Raw genomic sequence first — 24,496 nt, forward strand, 5'->3', positions numbered from 1 at the left:
AAAGTGGCTAGACCATCTGAAGTGTTGCAACATTGGAACCGATATGAGTAAGCTGTGGGTAATGGTTAAGTCGCTCTGGAACTTGGATGACAGGACCTGGAAAAAAGGATGATAGGACCTCAGTCACTTTTAACGACGTAACGGTGACTGATCTTTTTTCCAGGTCCTGTCATCCAAGTTCCAGAGCGACTTAACCATTACCCACAGCTTACTCATATCGGTTCCAATGTTGCAACACTTCAGATGGTCTAGCCACTTTTTCCTCTTATGCTCCTGTACCAACCGGTTGACTTCCACTGTCAAATCACTGATTCTAGGATTAGTAGGGTTGGTACGACGGAGATCATCACGCTCGTTTACTGATCCCGCTGCCTCTGCAGGGAAGTTTGGTCTTATCTCGGGTATTCGACCAGCAGGTATATAGCGAGCGACTGTAGCTTTGATGATATTTCGGAAAATCCTTTCTGTTATCCGAACATCAGAAGGGTTGGTCAGTTCTCTGAAGCGGCGGTTGGTTAAATCTCTGAACTCTGGCCAGTGAGCTTTCCCATGGTTAAGGAAAGTGCAGCGTTCACTCGGGCGACCTGCTTTTGGAGACGATTATCGGGAGATGGTCTGAGCGAAGAGAAATGACGGGCTGCCAAGTCCAGTCATTTATCAAACTGGGTGACACTATGTGTTAACACATACGTATCTACATACCTATTTTTATTTAAGTTGTAGTTTAGTTGTGACGTATTTACAGCTTTATTCTAGTTTGTTAATTCAGCATTTTCATGTAAGCCATTTATTCACGTTTATTTAGGTTAAATATTTAAAAATTTCATTTATTCACTTTGTATTAATAATATTTGACCTAGTTTTACTTTATGCAAGTAATCAATTATGTTAAGAAATTATTTGTATAAAAGAATGAAAATAATAAAGAGTTAATCAGTTGTCTTTTGTAAAGCGACCATAACCAATTTGGATTTATTTAATAATCATCGTCTTTCCTTCAAGTTTATGTGCTTGTAAGGAGAATTTTAAGGACTGTAAGTGTCAGTTCAAATTTATGTGTTTGAACTGAAGCCCACTAGGTCCGATTTATATTAACGTTTTTGGTGATCCCGACGTGATCGTTTACACACATCCTTTTGCCCCACAAGTGGTAAAGGATTTTGATCGTAATACGCGTTCGTTAACACACCTCCTTTCACCCCACAAGTGGTAAAGGATTTGAATCGTAATACGCGTTCGTTTACACACATTCTTTTACCCCACAAGTGGTAAAAGAGGTTGATCGTGATACGTGTCGTTAAACACAGCCTTCTGCCCCACAAGTGGTAAAGGACTCGGCAACATATATCCGGTTTTGTCAGACGTGATACACACGCATCTTGTACACAAATTTCTTTGGAAAAAATTTAAATATCAACAATGGCATCGCTTCAAGACCTTATAGTCCAACAAGAAGTAAGGGGCAGTAATTTCGAAAAATTCATAGCGACAATTAGGAAGGCACCGCTTGAAAGAAGAACTGAGGAATTCTACATTGGCAAGCGTAAGGAGCTAGAGCAGCTTTGGCAGACGTTTGAATCGGCAGAAAACCAGATCCGCAAAGATCCATCATTGGCAGAGGATGATGCGTATATCGGAGAATCTGCACCAGGCCATAGGCGAAAAGTTCAATGCAACAGTGGACTATATAAAGGCGGAGTTGGAGAAGCTGAAGTCTGCCAAGGTCAATCCAGATAAACCCGCAAAGACAAGATCGCCAGAAAATGATTCAGAACCCCAAGCATCAGCCCAGGTTAAGGAACCTGCGTTGGCTCAAGTTGAGGGACTGGCCCGAAGGGTAAAGGCGAGAATGACAGCCCTCGGTCGCCTTCTGCAGAGTATGGAAAATATAGAAACGGGACAGTCAAAACAAGTCTATGTGATAAAAGAAGAGTCGATTAAAGGGCTGTGGAGTCAAATTACAGGCCTGTACGATGAAATTTGGCAACAGGTCGAGGATCCTTCGAGAATCGGGCTGAATCAAGACAACTACGATAGCCTAGAAGATGCGGTTCAAAGCAACTTGATAAGGCTGGCAATACTGAAAGAGAAATGCGGTGGCAATATAACAAGCACACCTCAATTGGGAACTGACTTGGTAGCACACAGCTCACTTCCACTACCAAAGGTAACATTCCCTCAATTCAATGGGGATTGTCTGAAGTGGCGTCAGTTCTATGAACTCTTTCTTGAGATGGTGGACAAGCAGCATCTTCCTAATATCCAAAAGATGTGGTACTTAAAAACAAATTTGTCGGGCGAAGCTGGAAAACTCATAAGCCACTTAGCCTTGACAGAGGACAACTACGCAACTGCATGGATGATGCTCCAAGAACGGTACAATAACAAACGGGTTCTTGTTTCAACATTGGTAGAACGTATTCTGAACCAGCCAACAGGAACCTCATCAACCGCTTCTATCAAAGCTTTGCATGATACGACGAGGGAATGTATGCTGGCCCTGAACAACCTGGATATTGACACTTCGTCGTGGGACGCGCTATTGATCCAATTGATTACGAATAAGTTGGATCATGCGTTGTACATACGATTTATGCAATCGTTAAAAAGACCGAAGGAGGTCCCTTCCATGAAAGAACTCTTTGCATTTTTGGAATTGCAGTTTGAGTCAATGGAATCGATTGGGAAAGTGGCAACTGCTCACAAAGGTTCAAGCAAAGCTGTTTCGTCCATAACATCAATGGCGAATCACAGTAATTGCAAACTATGCAAAAATGGTCAACATCGTCTTTATCAGTGTAAGCAATTCTTGGCGATGTCGGAATCTTAAAGACTCCAATGGGTACAACAACATAAAATGTGCGTGAACTGTTTTAAGGCTGATCATATAGCGAAACACTGCACATCTGGTATTTGCAAGAAATGTAATAATAAACACAATACGTTGTTACATTTATCAAGGAGATCTCAATCATCATCAACAGGCTTAAATCAAATGTCAACCACAAGTAGCAATCATACACCAGTCAATACTGCTGTAATTTCTTCGGCATCAGCAGAAGATCAGAAGAACGTTATTCTTGCCACTGCGAGAGTCACCATAAAAGCTGCAAATGGTATGTCAGGCGAGTTCAGAGTTGTGCTTGATTCCGGTTCACAAGAAAATATTGTTACAGAACGGCTGATTAAAAGGTTATCAATTGCAACAACAGAGACCTCTTTGTCTATTGACGGAGTTGGAAAAATTCAGAAGAAGGCTTATCACCGTGTGAACATGCAAATGTTGTCTAACAATTCTGGATTTTAATCTTATTTGAAAGCATTTGTTTTACCAACGATTATACCTGCACAACCGAATCACGATTTGGACATATCTAACTGGCAGATTCCAACGAACATTAAATTGGCGGATGCAAATTTTAATATTCAAGGAAAAATTGACATCCTACTCGGGGAGGAGTTTTACTTCAGCCTAATGCAACCGGGTACAATAAAACTGAATAATAATCAACCTATTCTGCAGAATACTGCGCTTGGCTGGATTGTAGGCGGCTTAATAGAACAATCATCAACGAACGTCACATCAGCAGCGCTAACATGTGCAATTTTCGATAGTGAAACTTCACTGACACAAGCAATTGAGAAGTTATGGAAACTCGAAGAAGGAGGATCAACGGAAAGGGTAATATCTCCGCTGGAAACCCGGTGCGAGTCTCATTATAATCAGCATGTCCAGACGGATCAGAACGGTCGATTCATTGTTAGTCTTCCTTTCCAAGAATCTCCAACAACATTGGGAAAATCTCATGCGATGGCGTATAACCGGTTCATGAGTCTTGAACGTCGGCTTCTTCAGAAGGATGATATCCGCATGCAATACATCAAGTTCATGCAGGAATATGAAATGCTAGGACACATGCAGAAAATTGACGTGAATATAGTGTCGAACCCTAAATATTTCATTCCGCATCACTGTGTGCTTAAACCAGATAGTACCACGGCAAAATTAAGGGTGGTATTTGATGCATCCGCGAAAACGTCATCGGGTCATTCGTTAAATGACTTAATGTACACAGGACCAACTGTGCAAAGTGAACTGTTCTCTATCCTGCTACGGTTCCGATTACCAAAGTTTGTCTTCACAACTGACATTGAAAAAATGTATAGACAAATCTTAATTCACCCCGATGATCAGAAATATCAACTGATCATTTGGAGGGAAGATCCATCGCACCCAGTTAGCTATTACAAGCTCAATACTGTTACATACGTGCAGCACCGTACCTTGCCACAAAGTTTCTACAGAAAATCGCAGACGACAACTTGGATCGCTATCCCCTTGGTTCAGAAATGCTAAAAGAGAACTTTTATATGGACGATGGTCTCGGTGGTGGTAGCTTAAACATAGCGATGGAGACACAAAAGGAATTGATAATCATTTTGTAAAAGCACGGCTTCAACTTAAGAAAATGGTCGTCAAACAGTCCAAGATTGCTAAAGGATATACCTTATAGTGATAGGGAAATCAATCTAGATTTTGATGAAAGCAAAACGATAAAGACTTTGGGACTATTTTGGATGCCTCAGGCCGACCGTTTTTGCGTGAAGGCAAATATTGATCATTGTCAAGTAATAACGAAACGATCAGTTACGTCTGAGCTAGCGAAACTCTTTGATCCACTTGGTCTGCTTGCACCAATTGTTGTAAAAGCAAAGATGTTTATCCAGCAGCTGTGGCAACTTGCATTAGGATGGGATGAACCATTGCCCGAAAAACTTTGTGCTACCTGGAAAACATTTCGAAGCGAGTTGGAAGGTCTCAACAATGTCAAAATACCACGACATGTATTCGGTGGGCAGATTCCGGCAAAGGTGCAATTACGTGTGTTTGCCGATGCGTCGGAGAAGGCGTTTGGCGCTGCTGTATACATTCGCTTTGTTACAAAGGATGGTCTCGTAGCTGTACGCCTGATCTGCGCTAAATCCAGAATTGCTCCGTTGAAACAGCAAACACTTCCTCGACTAGAGCTTAGTGCCGCAGTGGTAGCAGCTGAACTGGGTAATAGAGTAAGGATTGACTTAAAGCTTCAAAGTCACCCCATGTTTCTATGGACCGACTCGGAAATTGTCCTTGCCTGGATAAAATCCCAGTCAACCTTATATAAGACATTTGTGGCAAATAGGGTGTCAGTCATTCAAACATTGTCATTACCAGAGCAATGGAAGCACGTTCCGTCAAAGGAGAATCCTGCCGACATGCTTTCTCGAGGCCTGCAACCAGTAGACCTATATAAGAGTCGATTATGGTTTCATGGTCCAGTTTTTCTTCACGGAAAAGAGGAGTTGTGGCCTGCAAAGGTCTCAGCGGCCCAGAAGTAAGGCCCTTAACCCTGAGGAGTTAGATGACTCACTTTGGTTAATTACTCATGCTATACAATCGGCAGAATTCGCAACTGAAATAAAAGAGTTGAAAGCTGAGAAGCAAATTAGCAAACACAGCTGTCTATGCAGCCTGTCGCCGTACTTGGATGAAGACGGCGTCCTTCGCGTAGGTGGAAGATTGGAACATTCTATGCTTCAACCGGAGGCAAAACATCCAATAATATTGCCATATAACGGTCCATTAGTAAAATTGTTGTTTACCACGAATCATGAAGAAAACAAACATTGTGGACCTCAAGCGCTGTTAAACACAATAAGACAACGATTTTGGCCAATCAGAGGGGAAATAACTGCCAGATCAACGATTCAAAAATGTATAAGGTGCACCAGAGCACGACCCCAGCTGTATCAACAAATAATGGGACAGCTGCCAGCAACAAGAGTAACTCCCGCAAGGCCATTTATAAACTCTGGAGTTGACTATTGTGGGCCATTTTGGATACATTACAAAGTGAGGGGTAAGCGACCAACCAAGGCTTATGTAGCTGTCTTCTGCTGCTTTGCGACAAAGGCAGTTCACCTAGAACTTGTGTCTGATTTATCCACAGAAGCTTTTATTGGCGCACTTAAACGTTTCATTGCGCGGCGTGGACACTGCCAAAACATATATTGCGACAATGCTACGAACTTCGTTGGAGCCAAGAATAATTTAGCGGAGCTATCTGAAAATATATATTCGGATAAAGCGCAAGAATCAATTATTTCAACCTCAAACGCTAAAGGCATTCACTTTCATTTCATCCCACCAAGAGCACCGCATTTCGGAGGTTTATGGGAAGCAGCAGTGAAGTCCGCGAAACGCCTCTTGGTACGTAGCGTGTCAACGGAAAACCTAACACATGAGGAATTGAAACGATCATAATCGAGATAGAAGCAATCCTAAATTCCCGGCCGCTCACGCCTTTGTCAAACGATCCTGATTGTCTTGAAGCATTGACACCAGAACACTTTTTAATCGGGGAGGCTTTAACTGCACAAGTAGACAGCAGAGCAGAATCTGTTAAGACATCCAGCACATCTCATTGGAAGCTGCTCTCACATATCAAGCAGCAGTTCTGGAGAAGATGGTCGGATGAATACCTCCACGAACTGCAACAACGGAACAAATGGAGGAGAAAGATGAACAATCTTCGGAAAGGTGATATGGACATCATCAAGGAAGATAATTTACCACCGATGAAGTGGCCATTGGGAAGAATTCTCAATGTGTTCGCTGGTGACGATGGAGCTGTACGAGTTGCTGATGTGAAAACTTCAACTGGAGTATACAAACGGGCCATTCAGAGGCTGGCTCCACTGTTTCCAGAGGAGCATAGTGAATTATCCACAGACCAGACAACGCAGGGTGACATCGGCTCTTCTAGGCAAGAGGATTATGGGAAAGATACCATCACGAGGAAAAGAATGAAGATCGCAAATTGCCCCATAATGCTATCAGTAATATTAGCCTTGCTTCTAATGCCTGTGGTCCTATGCGACATGCTGAAAATAACGCAATTTCACAATGATCCGGGATTATATTTTGAAGGCTTGGGAACAGTGAAACTTAAAACGGCAGAATGGAAAATGTTGGTGTATTGCGATTTAACGCCTTTTGCATCAGAAATAAAGTCGCTTTCAACCGGTTTACAATCGCTGCAGCAGATGTGTCCTGTAATTCAGCAACACAAGATGTGTGACATGTTCGTGAGCAATCTCAAACACATTAAAAATGAACTACTACAGGATGATAAGATTTGTCTCCGCACCGCATACGATAGAAGATTCAACATCGACAGTAGTAGCGAAGATCCATCTATTTTGATGATGCAATTGGGTCCAAACTGTAGATCCAATAATCTTGTTGAGATTGCAATTGGCAGTTGAATGATTATTAAAGATATTGACTTCACAGGGGTTGGCGACTGCGTTCCTTCGGAGTTTGGACCGGAGTTGGACCTTATTGTTGGAACGGGTACTACCTTGAATAATTCAAAAAACTGTTGATTGACTAAGGGTATCTTGACCTCGAAGATGACTTCATGCTTTGTCACTGCACCCTTGACGCTCATAAGTTTATAGAGCTCAATCAAGTTCTCATCGTCCGTTGGTAAAGCATGCGAAATTGGAAGATTAGCCTTGATTATGTTACTTTCTTCTCTCAATTGATGAGGAGACAGTAAAAGTGGACTTATTTTGCCATTATGTGTATCTGTAAGTACACTAATGATTTCCGACTCTACTCTGTGCAGGTTCATTGCGGAGAATACCAGGTACGTTGACAAGAGTCCGACAAGCTGCGAGTTTTTTAACTGGGAAGACTCTTTAGCCACATCATTATTTAATTTCTCAACCATTTCTGAGATCTCTTGTATCTTTTGTTGATTGCCGATCTCATCTTGTTTTATGACATTAATGGTAGAGTCAACTATTGAAGTTTGGGCTTTCAACGGACTTGTCATGTGCTCGTGCTCGATTCTTGCCTTGCTAATGGTTTTAGACATTTCTTCCGCATAATCAGCATCAAGGACACCAAAAAGTGAACGCGCAATATTGCCGACTATATTGAATGGAGATCTTTTAAACCGTCTGTTGGTAAATAACTCCTTTTTCTGTAGTAGTTCATTTTTAATGTGTTTGAGATTGCTCACGAACATGTCACACATCTTGTGTTGCTGAATTACAGGACACATCTGCTGCAGCGATTGTAAACCGGTTGAAAGCGACTTTATTTCTGATGCAAAAGGCGTTAAATCGCAATACACCAACATTTTCCATTCTGCCGTGTTAAGTTTCACTGTTCCCAAGCCTTCAAAATATAATCCCGGATCATTGTGAAATTGCGTTATTTTCAGCATGTCGCATAGGACCACAAGCATTAGAAGCAAGGCTAATATTACTTATAGCATTATGGGGCAATTTGCGATCTTCATTCTTTTCCTCGGGATGGTATCTTTCCCATCTTCCTCTTGCCTAGAAGAGCCGATGTCACCCTGCGTTGTCTGGTCTGTGGATAATTCACTATGCTCCTCTGGAAACAGTGGAGCCAGCCTCTGAATGGCCCGTTTGTATACTCCAGTTGAAGTTTTCACATCAGCAACTCGTACAGCTCCATCGTCACCAGCGAACACATTGAGAATTCTTCCCAATGGCCACTTCATCGGTGGTAAATTATCTTCCTTGATGATGACCATATCACCTTTCCGAAGATTGTTCATCTTTCTCCTCCATTTGTTCCGTTGTTGCAGTTCGTGGAGGTATTCATCCGACCATCTCCTCCAGAACTGCTGCTTGATATGTGAGAGCAGCTTCCAATGAGATGTGCTGGATGTCTTAACAGATTCTGCTCTGCTGTCTACTTGTGCAGTTAAAGCCTCCCCGATTAAAAAGTGTTCTGGTGTCAATGCTTCAAGACAATCAGGATCGTTTGACAAAGGCGTGAGCGGCCGGGAATTTAGGATTGCTTCTATCTCGATTATGATCGTTTCAATTCCTCATGTGTTAGGTTTTCCGTTGACACGCTACGTACCAAGAGGCGTTTCGCGGACTTCACTGCTGCTTCCCATAAACCTCCGAAATGCGGTGCTCTTGGTGGTATGAAATGAATGTGAATGCCTTTAGCGTTTGAGGTTGAAATAATTGATTCTTGCAATTTATCCGAATATATATTTTCAGATAGCTCCGCTAAATTATTCATTCACGTTTAAGTGCGCCAATAAAAGCTTCTGTGGATAAATCAGACACAAGTTCTAGGTGAACTGCCTTTGTCGCAAAGCAGCAGAAGACAGCTACATAAGCCTTGGTTGGTCGCTTACCCCTCACTTTGTAATGTATCCAAAATGGCCCACGATAGTCAACTCCAGAGTTTATAAATGGCCTTGCGGGAGTTACTCTTGTTGCTGGCAGCTGTCCCATTATTTGTTGATAAAGCTGGGGTCGTGCTCTGGTGCACCTTATACATTTTTGAATCGTTGATCTGGCAGTTATTTTCCTTCTGATTGGCCAAAATCGTTGTCTTATTGTGTTTAACAGCGCTTGAGGTCCACAATGTTTGTTTTCTTCATGAATCGTCGTAAACAACAATTTTACTAATGAACCGTCAGTTCAAATTTATGTGTTTGAACTGAAGCCCTCTAGGTCCGATTTATATTAACACTATGTCTGGTGAACTGTGACACTGGTGAACTGTGACACTCTCCTCTTATTCGGGTGGGGCATCCTCGTTAACCGTGCAGAATGTGGAGCAGTCAATCTGCTCTGCCAGCGCTGATCCCCTCTGGTCATTACCTAGGGCGGAATTCCACAAATCATGGTGGGCATTGAAATCCCCTAGTACCAGGCGGTTATTGCCTACCAACCATGGGATAAAATCTGGCAAATAACGCGGTTCAAAGCTATTAATCGGCGGGATATACACATAATTTTCGGGATATACACATAATGTAGGCTGCAATTTTCATTCAGCTTGGTTTCCTCCTTCACCGCTGCGAACTTAATATTCCTCCGACTCATAAATTCCACTGTCTCATCTATTTTACCTCGGAGTCCGTTGCAATTGAGCTGCAGGAATTAGTATTTCATTGCTAATTATATATATATATATATATATATATATATATATATATATATATATATATATATATATATATATATATATATATATATATATATATATATATATATATATATATATATATATATGTATATATATATATATATATATATATATATATATAAACATATATATTCAATTTTCATTCAACCCTCTCTTACCACAAGTTTGTACTTCTTGAACTCCTTTAGTACATTCTAAAATTGTCATCCTCGTCTACAACTAATTTGGAATAAAATGGAATGAAATACTAATAATTATCGTGTAGAATTTATTTCAAGAAAACAATTTAAAAAGTTATAAAATATATTTTTAAGAATAAAATCGGAATTTTTCATAAATTATTTTTAAGAGAAACTTGTGTCAATAATATTGCCCGCACTTTATATTATAATTTTATATGTATATTTCGGTATTAACACATATAAACACATGTAGCTATGGAGGAATATGTATGAAAATGTAACTGTAAGAAATGAAAATAAATTATAAATTTTATAAATAAAGTATATTTTTGCATACGTAAACAGCTTGACTGCATTCGTATTTACAAAATATATCGGTAGGTACCAAATTGACCTGAGTTTTCACATGGAGCTATTACAGATATTCTATATCACACAGGTTATTAACACTCAAATTAAAGCCCATGACTGAAAAATAAGATCAGGCTAATCAAAATATCTAAAACCGACGGTCTATTTAGAAATTACTATGGAGTCATTACTAATAATTAAAATTGTACCGCTTACATAATTCAGATCTGTGATTATTATAAAGTACGGGCCGCCAAGGCGGACCGGGCCAGCTTGTATCATTTATATCAGTCTTGTAGGCGAGTCTGTTAATACAATGTTAATAATGCTACAAAATATGGACAGTTTTCTTGTAGAGGAAAAACTATGGTCGGATCACCTGCCAATAGCAGTTACAATGGAATTAAGTTATAGTGGCTCATGTAGCTTACAATTTGATATCACATATCTCCTTCGTATTTCTTTAATTGCATCGGCACCTCTCATTTTAAAAGATTGGACATCGCGGATAGGTTTGAAAGATTAGCAATAATTTCTACTTACTATGTGTTCTCCAACATAGCTTCAACTAACTGTTTGTAGATATTGATTTTAAAACTGTTGGGGACTGGACAGAATCTAAACATTTTATTCGCTGTCTTGGTGCTATAGTTTTCCCTTCAAATATGGCTTTTCTTTTCGTTGTTCTACTCAAACACCCACACTTTTTCATTTTTATGGAGGGTATATTAACATTGTCATTCCGTTTGTAACTCCTCAAAATACTCATGTCAGACCCAACAAAGTATATATATTCTTGATCAGCGTAAAATTCTAAGTTGATTTAACGATGTCCGTCTGTCTGTCTGTTGTAATCATGCTATCTTTCGAACGAATTAAGATAGAAGACTAAAATTTTGCACACATTTTTATTTTTCCAGAAAACAGGTTAAGTTCGTAAATGGGCCATGTAGGTCCACGTTTTCATACAGCCCCCATATAACGGTACCTCCCGATATTCGGTATTTTGGTGATTTTACCCACGGCAACGGGTTCTACGATACCGGATTGACCCGAAACAACAAGATCCCTCTTTCAGCCAGCGGCTGCCAACCCAGTATGTACATGTTTGTATTTGTTTATTTTTCTGCATTGGGAGCAGCATATCCCGGAATGCTTGCTCCGGATTTTATTGGTCCATGCCGGGATTGAGGAATACCCCGGACCTTGGTTCTGCTCGGTTTGTCAGAACGTCATCCACAGATCTGTTTCGGTGCGATGTAATGGATGTAGAGAATGGGTGTACTTTAAGAACTGTTCCGGACTAAGGCGTTTGCGAGACTACAGCGAAAGGGGTTATGTTGCGACTTGATGCAGTAACGTAGTCCCCAGCGAGTCAACTTCTTCGTCGTCCTCATCAGAGACGTCGTCGGAGTATGGCACTCCACCGCAGTCTCCAGAACAGCAACCAACACCACAGCACCTAACGCCACATGTTGCTGTTCCAACTCAGGATTGTGCATCATTCTTGCAATTCAATTGCAACGGACTCCGAGGCAAAATAGATGAGATAGTGGAATTTATGAGTCGGAGGAATATTAAGTTCACAGCGGTGAAGATAACCAAGCTGAATGAAAATTGCAGCCTACAACGTTGTTATGGTTACAACGTAATAAGGAAGGATCGCACCAGAAATGGAGGTGGGGGATTAGTGTTCCTGTTACACCATTCTGTTCAGTACAGACCTATCTCGCTTGAGCTAGTCTCTAGTGACCCATACATGGAATGTATAGGGGTAGCAGTCAAGTGTGGAACTGTCGAGGTAGAGGTGCTTAATGTGTATATCCCGCCGATTAATAGCTGTGAACCGCGCTATTTGCCTGATATTAGTCCATGGTTGGTAGGCAATAACCGCCTGGTACTAGGGGATTTTAATGCCCACGATGATTTGTGGAATTCCGCCCTAGGTAATGACCAAAGGGTTCAGCGCTGGCAGAGCAGATTGACTGATCCACATTCTGCACAGTTAACGAGGATGCCCCACCCGAATAAGAGGAGAGTGTCATAGTTCACCAGACTTAACCATAGTGTCACCCAGTTTGATAAATGACTGGACTTGGCAGCTCGTCATTTCTCTTCGCTCAGACCATCTCCCGATAATCGTCTCCAAAAGCAGGTCGCCCGAGTGAACGCTGCACTTTCCTTAACCATGGGAAAGCTCACTGGCCAGAGTTCAGAGAATTAACCAACCGCCGCTTCAGAGAACTGCCCAACCCTTCTGATGTTCGGATAACAGAAAGGATTTTCCGAAACATCATCAAAGCTACAGTCGCTCGCTATATACCTGCTGGTCGAATACCCGAGATAAGACCAAACTTCCCAGCAGAGGCAGCGGGATCAGTAAACGAGCGTGATGATCTCCGTCGTACCAACCCTACTAATCCTAGAATCAGTGATTTGACAGTGGAAGTCAACCGGTTGGTACAGGAGCATAAGAGGAAAAAGTGGCTAGAACATCTGAAGTGTTGCAACATTGGAACCGTAGCATATATATACTTTTTTTTTTTCTTTTGTTTCCAATTTTCATTCAATTTTCATTCAACCCTCTCTTACCACAAGTTTGTACTTCTTGAACTCCTTAAATACATTCTAAAATTGTCATCCTTGTCTAAAACTAATTTGGAATAAAATAGAATGAAATACTAATAATTACCGTGAAGAATTTATTTCATATATATATATATATATATATATATATATCTCTTACCACAAATTTGTACTTCTTGGACTCCTTTTCTCATCAGTTGAAATAGAGTACAGGCTGATGTAATTGTTGGGGATATGTTCAGTTTTCTCTACAAATCTGCATAACAGCATTAATATTTTCAAGTCCTTTAAAAATTTATTTTTTACTCGTGACGCGTATTCCTGACAACGCAATTTAACATCATGATCTCGAATTTTGCTTTTAAGAATGTTTTTTTTCTTCTTTTTGCATTCGGTTTTCGGTTCTATGAAAAGAGATTTCGGCCGTAGCAACCGATATTTCATCCCTTACTTCTTCTATATCCTATTAGGTTGGGAGATTGAATGATTTTTTTTTCAGTATACCATTCATCGTTGATTTCATGATTTCCATCAAATCATTGACCTTCATATTTTCTACAGGATTCTTTGCCATGTTTTCCATCTATGAGAATGTTTTAAACAATTTCCTTTTCGTTTGTTGAAGACTGTTAGGCATGTGTTGCAAACCTTAAGGTATTAGTTGAGTGGAGACTGTTATTTACCAAAGAAACAAATTATTTCTAATTAATTTCACCCGGGTAATGTTCTGCAAACAATCGCCGACCTTCGCACGTTTATAAGATCAGAAAAATAACCACCTAAACTAAGGTCACAATGAATTTAAATGCAGTAGCTTATATATAGAAAATTAAAAAAAGAATAATTGTTGATATTTTTTTCCGTTAAAAAGATTGTATTTTTGTTATACTTGTATTTAATTTTAAAAATTTGGCACTGTCCAAATCGGACGTGTCAGGACTGTTGCACATGAGGAAATACATTTAATTTTTCTTCACTTTCAACTGTGGTGCAATAAATTATACAGTTGCAAATATGCTACTCACTAAACAAAAAATAACCCTATGTCGTTGAAAGTTTCCAAGTAAATACTTTTTTCACCAGAAATAAAAATGTCTTTCCTTAGTTAAGAAAAATGTTTTCTTTAGGAGCAAGCCCAAAAACGCCTACCGATATATTTTGTAAATACGAATGCAGTCAAGCTGTTTACGTATGTAAAAATATACTTTATTTATGTCGTAGAAAGTTTCCAAGTAAATACTTTTTTCACTAGAAATAAAAATGTCTTTCCTTAGTTAAGAAAAATGTTTGTCTTTAGGAGCAAGCCCAAAAACGCCTACTGATATATTTTGTAAATACGAATGCAGTCAAGCTGTTTACGTATGTAAAAATATACTTTATTTATAAACTTTATAACTTATTTTTATTTCTTACAGTAAAATGTTCATACATATTCCTCCAAAGGAGAATTATCATTTCAAATACGTAATTATAGCTACATGTGTGTATAAAAATATGTTAATACCAAAATATACATCGCAGTTATACAGTGCAGGCAATATTATTGACATAAGTTTCTCTTAAAAACAATTTATGAAAAATTCCGATTTTATTCATAATAATACATTTTATAACTTTTTAAATTGTTTTCTTGAAATAAATTCTACACGATAATTATTAGTATTTTAAAATGTTCATTCCAAATTAGTTTTAGACAAGGATGACAATTTTAGAATGTACTAAAATTTAAAGTTAATTATGTTATGTTCCCAAAAAATTATTTTGTTACATAGGTTACCTTTTCATTTCATTACGAATGATTATTTTACATCATTATTATTTCGAACTATGTTAAAAAATTCCAAGTTATCAATTTTATTAATACTATATCGTTATTTTCAAATTTCGATGTTTTAAGTGAATACGATAAACAAAACCTTTAGTGTTCTTAACATTTATAACTGCTAAAATTTTGTCAAAAGTAACTTGCCAATAATTTTGTCGAGCACTATATATATATATATATATATATATATATATATATATATATATATATATATATATATATATATATATATATATATATATATATATATATATTCGGTCATCACAATGATTAATTTGTGGCTTCTTATAATAAAGTTTCTTCTTGAAATGGTATACTACACTTTTTTACAAATTTAATACACACTTTACGTGTGTATGTATCAATCAAATATGTATATTTCATATGTATTCATCAGTGCTCCAAACGTATTGGAATTGTGTATTTTCTTTTTTATTTGCTTCTAATTCTCTTTGAGTTCATGTTATAAACCCACATTCTTCTATGTGATTCTATGTCATCAATGTATGTAGTTCATATAAAAAATATTGTTATATATTCATATGTATAAAGACTTTTTGGCACTGTTATCGCGTACTTTTAAAGAACATAAACAGACACAAAAAAGATAGCGCCTACCTAACACTAGGGTGAATACTTCTGTACTACTGCAACATTAGTGCATTTAAGTTTCTTTGTAGGATTGTATCTTTTACGGAATTAAAGACAACGTTAATATTACGTGTGTCTATGGCGGTGGTAAAATGATGATATGTACGACTTTGTTGAACTTTTCGTACGCTCATAAACATTTGCAGGATAAAGTTTTGAACATCTAAAAGAGAGTGCGGATTTCCATGGAATTGGGGGTAGAACCAACGTATATCAGTCTCTGGGTTTTTGACTTTAAGCTCCAGTAAATCCATTTTGTTTAAAAATAAAATAATCGAGATACCTTTAAACGTGTTATTATTTACAATAGTATCAAAAATATTTCTGGACTCTTCCAAGCGATTTGTCATTCTGCAAGATAGGAAAAATTCATTTTACGTACTATCGAATTTCAGTTTAAATGTGGCATACCTATCTTCTGCTAAAACTTGATCGAACTCGGACGTCGAAACTAAAAATATTATAGATGTAACTGACGAATCAAAACATCGTGTCCATTTCTGTCTTTGTGTTCGTTGTCCTCCCACATCTACAAACACAAAAGGTATGTTCTGTAAAATATATAGAAGAAAGATAAAAAGCATTATATTTTTTTATCTGCAGAATTGAAATATCGTGATATAGTCCAAGACCAACTTTTTAATCTACCATAAAATAAAAATGTAATGAATAAGAATAACACAGTTGTGTGGGTCAGTCAAAAAATCACAGAAAATATTCAATACTTAACTCATATCTATATTATTACGACGCGTTAACAGAGATGGTCTAAATTTTATATTCGACTTACTGTACAAAAAAATCACCTTTCTTACTACGATAACACGTTTGTTACCCAAACAAAATTTTTAATATAAATTTCAATTTCAAACATTTACCATTTTTTACCCAACGTTTTTAATTTCAACATACGAAAAATTACTTTGTGAAATTTAAACTAGATCAATTTACCGTGTTCAAAATTGTAGCTTGTCGTGATTGCTGCAGAATGGTAAAAAAGGTCTGGATATATTTTTGTTTCTGATAACACAATTAATATTTTATAAATTAAATGCTTGAATTTGTTGCATCCATGCACTTTAAGATGAGTTACGAACATTAACAAAATAGAGAAAAATAAGAGATTAGATATGAAATATAAAACAATGAACAATATATGAACTGTTAAAAATTAGCATCATTAATTTTCGATTTTAATTATTTTCAGAAAAGGAAGTTGGTGGTTACGTGACAACGTTCTGCAATAACGCCTTCGTTTTTATCGTCGTTTATCGAGTCGTCCTCAGAATATGGAATTCAACCGCAGTCTCCTAAACAGCATTATATACCGCATATCGTTTTTGTAACCCAATTTCAGGGCACTTCGAGATAAAACTAATGAGAGTGAAAATAAGTTCAATGAAAATTGCATCCTACAACAATGTAATACTTATCACATATTAAGGAAGAATCGCACAAGAAGAAGAAGTATGGAATTAGCGTTCCTGTTACGGCACCCGGACATAATCCCCATTGCAATTATGGGGATTGTGACCGAGTAAAAAACTGTCATAATCCCCATTATTGTAATGGGGATCATGACACGGCACCTCCTGTTACACCATTCTGTTCAATATATATCTATCTACGTAAAGATCATGGAATGTATTGACTGCTGGTTGTTGTTGTTGTAGCAGTAGTACATGTATGTGTTTGCGTTCTGCTAATCTGGTTCCAGCTCCAGGTTTAGAAATTCGGCTACTTTAACGGGCTGTAGCCAGAGATCTTCTGGAGTGAAGCGTATTGTGTGGGCCTGTATCGCACGCCGGACAGGCGTCACGCACATCTTCATCAATTCGTGCCCAATACGAATTGAGACGACTACACCATCCTGAACGTAATTGCGCCAAAACTACCCTGGTTTGTCTAGGCAGCTGACGTTCTTCGACTGCAATGGATGGGGGGGTGGACTCCGAGGACGGCATTCACTTTATAACTGCTAATAGCATCCGCGACTGCATCGGTGTGAATGCCACTCGGACCTGCCTGATAGGCTTCTTGATCTAGAGGCTCTCTCTTGTAGCGCTGGACCTCCCTCTCTAGATCATGTATGTCCTTCCTGACACGCCTGGGTGGGGGAGAGTTATCCACCATATGATGGTTAGGATGACTCTCACGGTAACACCCAAGCAGGTACTGCAACGAAAGCATATGATTATGCTGACGTAAGGGAAGGACTTTCGCCTCCTCATGTAGATGGTCCACTGGTGTCATGAGGAGGCACCCTGTAGCAGTTCTCAGGGCAGCGTTCTGGCAGGTCTGGATATGCTTCCACTGCGTAGCACTAGTATTCGCAGACCATACTGGAGCCGAATAGCTGACCACAGACCGACCTATCGCGTTATAAGATGCCAACAAGGTTTCTTTGTCCGCACCCCAAGAGCTGCCGGCTAGCGCCTTGAGGACCTTGTTCCTACTTTTCATCTTGTCGCAGATAGCTGTGGCTTGCGCGGAAGACTTGAACATGCTGTCGAACGTTACCCCAAGAATCTTGGGGTAGTTCGTGGTCGGTATTAGATTCCCCTCGACCTGAACATTCAGCTGTGTTCTCATCTCCGCAGACCATGTGGTAAAGAGTGTGGCCGTTGATTTCGTGGCGGATATTTTCATATTCCTTGCGTGGAAGTATCCGGCAAGCTCCGCGAGATAGGGGTTCAACCTTTCGCATATGTCATCGACCACTGGACCCGACGCCATGATCGTACAATCATCCGCATACGTTACGATCTCAATGCCGTCTGGAGGGCGAGGAATTCCGGAAAGGTAGAGGTTAAACAGTTCCGGAGATATCACCCCGCCTTGGGGAACTCCCTGTTTCACTCTACGGGCTTTGGACTTCTCGTTCCGGAATTCCACGTACGACTGGCGTCCACGCATATAGTTGATTATCCAACGTTTCAAACTTGGCCGGAGGGTAGTTCTCTGTACGTCCTCAAACAGTGTGGCATGATTGACCGTGTCAAATGCCTTTGATAGGTCAAGGATTGGCTGCTGGTCATGTGTGGAGCTGCCGAGGTAGAGGTGCTTATTGTTTATATTCCGCCAGTTAATAGATTTAAACCGCATTTTTTCCAAATATTATTCCGCTTTTGGAAGGCAATAACTGACTGGTACTAGGGGATTGTATTGCTCACCATGAGTGTTGACATCCCGTTCTAGGTAATGACAAGACAGAGCGAATAAGAGGAGAGTCAAATGTAACCAATGTGTTACCCACTCTGATAAATGGCTTGAATTGGCAGCCCGTCATTTCTCTTGTGTCGAGAGAGATAGGGTGAATACAAGGTAGGGTACAATTACACAATTTTTTACAATTAGTAGCCTCTTTTTTTTCTTTTAGTAGCCTCTTTTTTTCAGCCTGGTTTTTTTTTTTTTTTTTTGTAACTATATTTTTCCATTATTTGGGTTTTTGAAGCAAATACTTTTCATGTTTTGGCCGTTCATTGGCCGTTTGATACAGAATTATGCCAACATTGTATGTGTATGATCTATTTTAACACATCAACATTTTGCTAGCGCATCTTGCAAGTCATATTCTTCAAATGTTTTTTAGATATTTTTCAATTTTATTTTATTTTTTTTTAATGTTTTGAATTTATTGGTGTTGTCACAAACAGCACAACTCATAATGAAATTAAATCAAAAACATAACAATATAATGGTTACGAAAACACTGACATTTCAAAGTTTTTCGGCAATGGACATCAGGTTTCAAAATTTATATAAAAGCAAAAATAAAAACGAATACGTTTGAAGACAAACGATTCAAGTGAAAGCAACCTTAAAAAAAAAAGAAAAACAGACCGTTGGTATGTGTTGTTTTCATTAATAAAAAAACGTGGGCCTATGTAGACAATTGTAGACAATTGGTTGGTATCTATTGCGAAACAAATTTGAAACATTTCTGTGGAAAAATATGACTAAAAAAATATAAAAAATATGACTAAAATCATCATAACTCTAACACATAGGCTGCGGAGACAAGAATAAAGCTGAATGTGCAGATCAGGAGGAACATAATTCCGACCACAAAACACCACATGTTGAGGTCGTGCATATCACAGCTATCTGCGGTAACTCTCAATCTGTACCCAAAACTATAAATTATATTTTGTATCATAATTACCTCGTCTTTTTTTTAGGGAAGTAGTTCTCATTCTGTCATAAAGAGTCGAAGTTATTATATTTTTAATTATTGTCATTAACAGTCTTAAATGTAATCTTTCCTTTTTTAATTAACTTGTATATCTTTATAACTAGAGTAGTTCCTTACTGTAAAAAATTCTTTGTACACGTTTTGGAGTGCAATTAAAATAAATATTTCAAAATTATCAGTTTCCCATCCACCATAAAATATGACATGTGCAAACCAGTGGTCTTGTTGCGATGTTGCATACGATAATGTGTCAGATAATTAAGGTTATAACCCATACACATGATTTCATTGCGCTCAGTAGGTAGCCAAAACCACTTGAATAAAGGGGCAAGCAGTCCTGCAAATCTCTATTCAATATTAGAAAAAATAAGAATAGGTTAAGTTAGATTTGTTTTTGTAGTACTTAAGAAAAACATTTTTTAACAAGGACAAAAAAAGTTCCAACTAAAAACAAATATACGTATCTCATTTTGAAAAGAGGACATCCAATGGTCCTCCGACAAACAAGATGGCGGATATTTTCATATTCCTTGCGTGGAAGTATCCGGCAAGCTCCGCGAGATAGGGGTTCAACCTTTCGCATATGTCATCGACCACTGGACCCGACGCCATGATCGTACAATCATCCGCATACGTTACGATCTCAATGCCGTCTGGAGGGCGAGGAATTCCGGAAAGGTAGAGGTTAAACAGTTCCGGAGATATCACCCCGCCTTGGGGAACTCCCTGTTTCACTCTACGCGCTTTGGACTTCTCGTTCCGGAATTCCACGTACGACTGGCGTCCACGCATATAGTTGATTATCCAACGTTTCAAACTTGGCCGGAGGGTAGTTCTCTGTACGTCCTCAAACAGTGTGGCATGATTGACCGTGTCAAATGCCTTTGATAGGTCAAGGATTGGCTGCTGGTCATGTGTGGAGCTGCCGAGGTAGAGGTGCTTATTGTTTATATTCCGCCAGTTAATAGATTTAAACCGCATTTTTTCCAAATATTATTCCGCTTTTGGAAGGCAATAACTGACTGGTACTAGGGGATTGTATTGCTCACCATGAGTGTTGACATCCCGTTCTAGGTAATGACAAGACAGAGCGAATAAGAGGAGAGTCAAATGTAACCAATGTGTTACCCACTCTGATAAATGGCTTGAATTGGCAGCCCGTCATTTCTCTTGTGTCGAGAGAGATAGGGTGAATACAAGGTAGGGTACAATTACACAATTTTTTACAATTAGTAGCCTCTTTTTTTTTTTCTTTTAGTAGCCTCTTTTTTTCAGCCTGGTTTTTTTTTTTTGGTAACTATATTTTTCCATTATTTGGGTTTTTGAAGCAAATACTTTTCATGTTTTGGCCGTTCATTGGCCGTTTGATACAGAATTATGCCAACATTGTATGTGTATGATCTATTTTAACACATCAACATTTTGCTAGCGCATCTTGCAAGTCATATTCTTCAAATGTTTTTTAGATATTTTTCAATTTTATTTTATTTTTTTTAATGTTTTGAATTTATTGGTGTTGTCACAAACAGCACAACTCATAATGAAATTAAATCAAAAACATAACAATATAATGGTTACGAAAACACTGACATTTCAAAGTTTTTCGGCAATAGACATCAGGTTTCAAAATTTATATAAAAGCAAAAATAAAAACGAATACGTTTGAAGACAAACGATTCAAGTGAAAGCAACCTTAAAAAAAAAGAAAAACAGACCATTGGTATGTGTTGTTTTCATTAATAAAAAAACGTGGGCCTATGTAGACAATTGTAGACAATTGGTTGGTATCTATTGCGAAACAAATTTGAAACATTTCTGTGGAAAAATATGACTAAAAAAATATAAAAAATATGACTAAAATCATCATAACTCTAACACATAGGCTGCGGAGACAAGAATAAAGCTGAATGTGCAGATCAGGAGGAACATAATTCCGACAGCTATCTGCGGTAACTCTCAATCTGTACCCAAAACTATAAATTATATTTTGTATCATAATTACCTCGTCTATTTTTTAGGGAAGTAGTTCTCATTCTGTCATAAAGAGTCGAAGTTATTATATTTTTAATTATTGTCATTAACAGTCTTAAATTTAATCTTTCCTTTTTTAATTAACTTGTATATCTTTATAACTAGAGTAGTTCCTTACTGTAAAAAATTCTTTGTACACGTTTTGGAGTGCAATTAAAATAAATATTTCAAAATTATCAGTTTCCCATCCACCATAAAATATGACATGTGCACAATCACCATAAAATATGACATGTGCAAACCAGTGGTCTTGTTGCGATGTTGCATACGATAATGTGTCAGATAATTAAGGTTATAACCCATACACATGATTTCATTGCGCTCAGTAGGTAGCCAAAACCACTTGAATGAAGGGACAAGCAGTCCTGCAAATCTCTATTCAATATTAGAAAAAATAAGAATAGGTTAAGCTAGATTTGTTTTTGTAGTACTTAAGAAAAACATTTTTTAACAAGGACAAAAAAAGTTCCAACTAAAAACAAATATACGTATCTCATTTTGAAAAGAGGGCATCCAATGGTCCTCCGACAAACAAGATGGCGGATATTTTCATATTCCTTGCGTGGAAGTATACGGCAAGCTCCGCGAGATAAGGGTTCAACCTTTCGCATATGTCATCGACCACTGGACCCGACGCCATGATCGTACAATCATCCGCATACGTTACGATCTCAATGCCGTCTGGAGGGCGAGGAATTCCGGAAAGGTAGAGGTTAAACAGTTCCGGAGATATCACCCCGCCTTGGGGAACTCCCTGTTTCACTCTACGGGCTTTGGACTTCTCGTTCCGGAATTCCACGTACGACTGGCGTCCACGCATATAGTTGATTATCCAATGTTTCAAACTTGGAGGAGGGTAGTTCTCTGTACGTCCTCAAACAGTGTGGCATGATTGACCGTATCAAATGCCTTTGATAGGTCAAGGATTGGCTGCTGGTCATGTGTGGAGCTGCCGAGGTAGAGGTGCTTATTGTTTATATTCCGCCAGTTAATAGATTTAAACCGCATTTTTTCCAAATATTATTCCGCTTTTGGAAGGCAATAACTGACTGGTACTAGGGGATTGTATTGCTCACCATGAGTGTTGACATCCCGTTCTAGGTAATGACAAGACAGAGCGAATAAGAGGAGAGTCAAATGTAACCAATGTGTAACCCACTCTGATAAATGGCTTGAATTGGCAGCCCGTCATTTCTCTTGTGACGAGAGAGATAGGGTGAATACAAGGTAGGGTACAATTACACAATTTTTTACAATTAGTAGCCTCTTTTTTTTTCTTTTAGTAGCCTCTTTTTTTCAGCCTGGTTTTTTTTGTAACTATATTTTTCCATTATTTGGGTTTTTGAAGCAAATACTTTTCATGTTTTGGCCATTCATTGGCCGTTTGATACAGAATTATGCCAACATTGTATGTGTATGATCTATTTTAACACATCAACATTTTGCTAGCGCATCTTGCAAGTCATATTCTTCAAATGTTTTTTAGATATTTTTCAATTTTATTTTATTTTTTTTTAATGTTTTGAATTTATTGGTGTTGTCACAAACAGCACAACTCATAATGAAATTAAATCAAAAACATAAAAATATAATGGTTACGAAAACACTGACATTTCAAAGTTTTTCGGCAATGGACATCAGGTTTCAAAATTTATATAAAAGCAAAAATAAAAACGAATACGTTTGAAGACAAACGATTCAAGTGAAAGCAACCTTAAAAAAAAAGAAAAACAGACCGTTGGTATGTGTTGTTTTCATTAATAAAAAAACGTGGGCCTATGTAGACAATTGTAGACAATTGGTTGGTATCTATTGCGAAACAAATTTGAAACATTTCTGTGGAAAAATATGACTAAAAAATATAAAAAAATATGACTAAAATCATCATAACTCTAACACATAGGCTGCGGAGACAAGAATAAAGCTGAATGTGCAGATCAGGAGGAACATAATTCCGACCACAAAACACCACATGTTGAGGTCGTGCATATCACAGCTATCTGCGGTAACTCTCAATCTGTACCCAAAACTATAAATTATATTTTGTATCATAATTACCTCGTCTATTTTTTAGGGAAGTAGTTCTCATTCTGTCATAAAGAGTCGAAGTTATTATATTTTTAATTATTGTCATTAACAGTCTTAAATTTAATCTTTCCTTTTTTAATTAACTTGTATATCTTTATAACTAGAGTAGTTCCTTACTGTAAAAAATTCTTTGTACACGTTTTGGAGTGCAATTAAAATAAATATTTCAAAATTATCAGTTTCCCATCCACCATAAAATATGACATGTGCAAACCAGTGGTCTTGTTGCGATGTTGCATACGATAATGTGTCAGATAATTAAGGTTATAACCCATACACATGATTTCATTGCGCTCAGTAGGTAGCCAAAACCACTTGAATGAAGGGGCAAGCAGTCCTGCAAATCTCTATTCAATATTAGAAAAAATAAGAATAGGTTAAGTTAGATTTGTTTTTGTAGTACTTAAGAAAAACATTTTTTAACAAGGACAAAAAAAGTTCCAACTAAAAACAAATATACGTATCTCATTTTGAAAAGAGGACATCCAATGGTCCTCCGACAAACAAGATGGCGGATATTTTCATATTCCTTGCGTGGAAGTATCCGGCAA

At 38.1% G+C, this 24,496-nt stretch overlaps 3 protein-coding genes across 5 annotated transcripts in view; 1 reads left to right on the top strand and 2 right to left on the bottom strand.

Annotated features, from left to right (window-relative positions):
- The first annotated feature begins 3,475 nt into the window (after nt 1-3,475).
- Nucleotides 3,476-4,357, top strand: LOC131804895 (uncharacterized). Its single transcript, XM_059128151.1, has one exon. The coding sequence runs from the start codon at nt 3,476-3,478 to the stop codon at nt 4,355-4,357; it is 882 nt and encodes a 293-aa protein (XP_058984134.1).
- A 2,973-nt stretch (nt 4,358-7,330) lies between these two features.
- On the bottom strand, nt 7,331-8,279 carry LOC131804896 (uncharacterized). The gene is made up of 2 exons (XM_059128153.1): nt 7,404-8,279; nt 7,331-7,354 (listed from the first exon to the last, which is right to left on the bottom strand). The coding sequence occupies exons 1-2, from the start codon at nt 8,277-8,279 to the stop codon at nt 7,331-7,333; spliced, it is 900 nt and encodes a 299-aa protein (XP_058984136.1).
- Nucleotides 8,280-15,222: 6,943 nt separating this feature from the next.
- LOC101898580 (guanine nucleotide-binding protein subunit alpha homolog) overlaps nt 15,223-24,496 on the bottom strand; it is a 37,211-nt gene continuing 27,937 nt past the window's right edge. For all 3 annotated transcript variants that reach the window (XM_059128090.1, XM_011292643.3, XM_059128091.1), the window contains 2 exons: nt 16,043-16,182; nt 15,223-15,982 (listed from right to left, as the gene is read on the bottom strand). In XM_059128090.1, the coding sequence (XP_058984073.1) occupies nt 15,625-15,982; nt 16,043-16,182 (498 nt within the window). In that variant the 3' untranslated portion in view covers nt 15,223-15,624. The remainder of the gene's footprint in view (nt 15,983-16,042; nt 16,183-24,496) is intronic.

Source organism: Musca domestica, unplaced genomic scaffold, assembly GCF_030504385.1.
Source record: "Musca domestica strain aabys unplaced genomic scaffold, Musca_domestica.polishedcontigs.V.1.1 5, whole genome shotgun sequence".
NCBI lineage: Eukaryota > Metazoa > Arthropoda > Insecta > Diptera > Muscidae > Musca > Musca domestica.

Coding starts and splice junctions, on each gene's coding strand:
- LOC131804896 (XM_059128153.1), bottom strand. CDS start 8,279: ATGCTGAAAATAACGCAATTTCACAATGATCCGGGATTATATTTTGAA. Junction 7,355..7,403: donor AGTTTTTTGAATTATTCAAG/GTAGTACCCGTT, acceptor CAAACTCCGAAG/GAACGCAGTCGCCAACCCCT.
- LOC131804895 (XM_059128151.1), top strand. CDS start 3,476: ATGCAACCGGGTACAATAAAACTGAATAATAATCAACCTATTCTGCAG.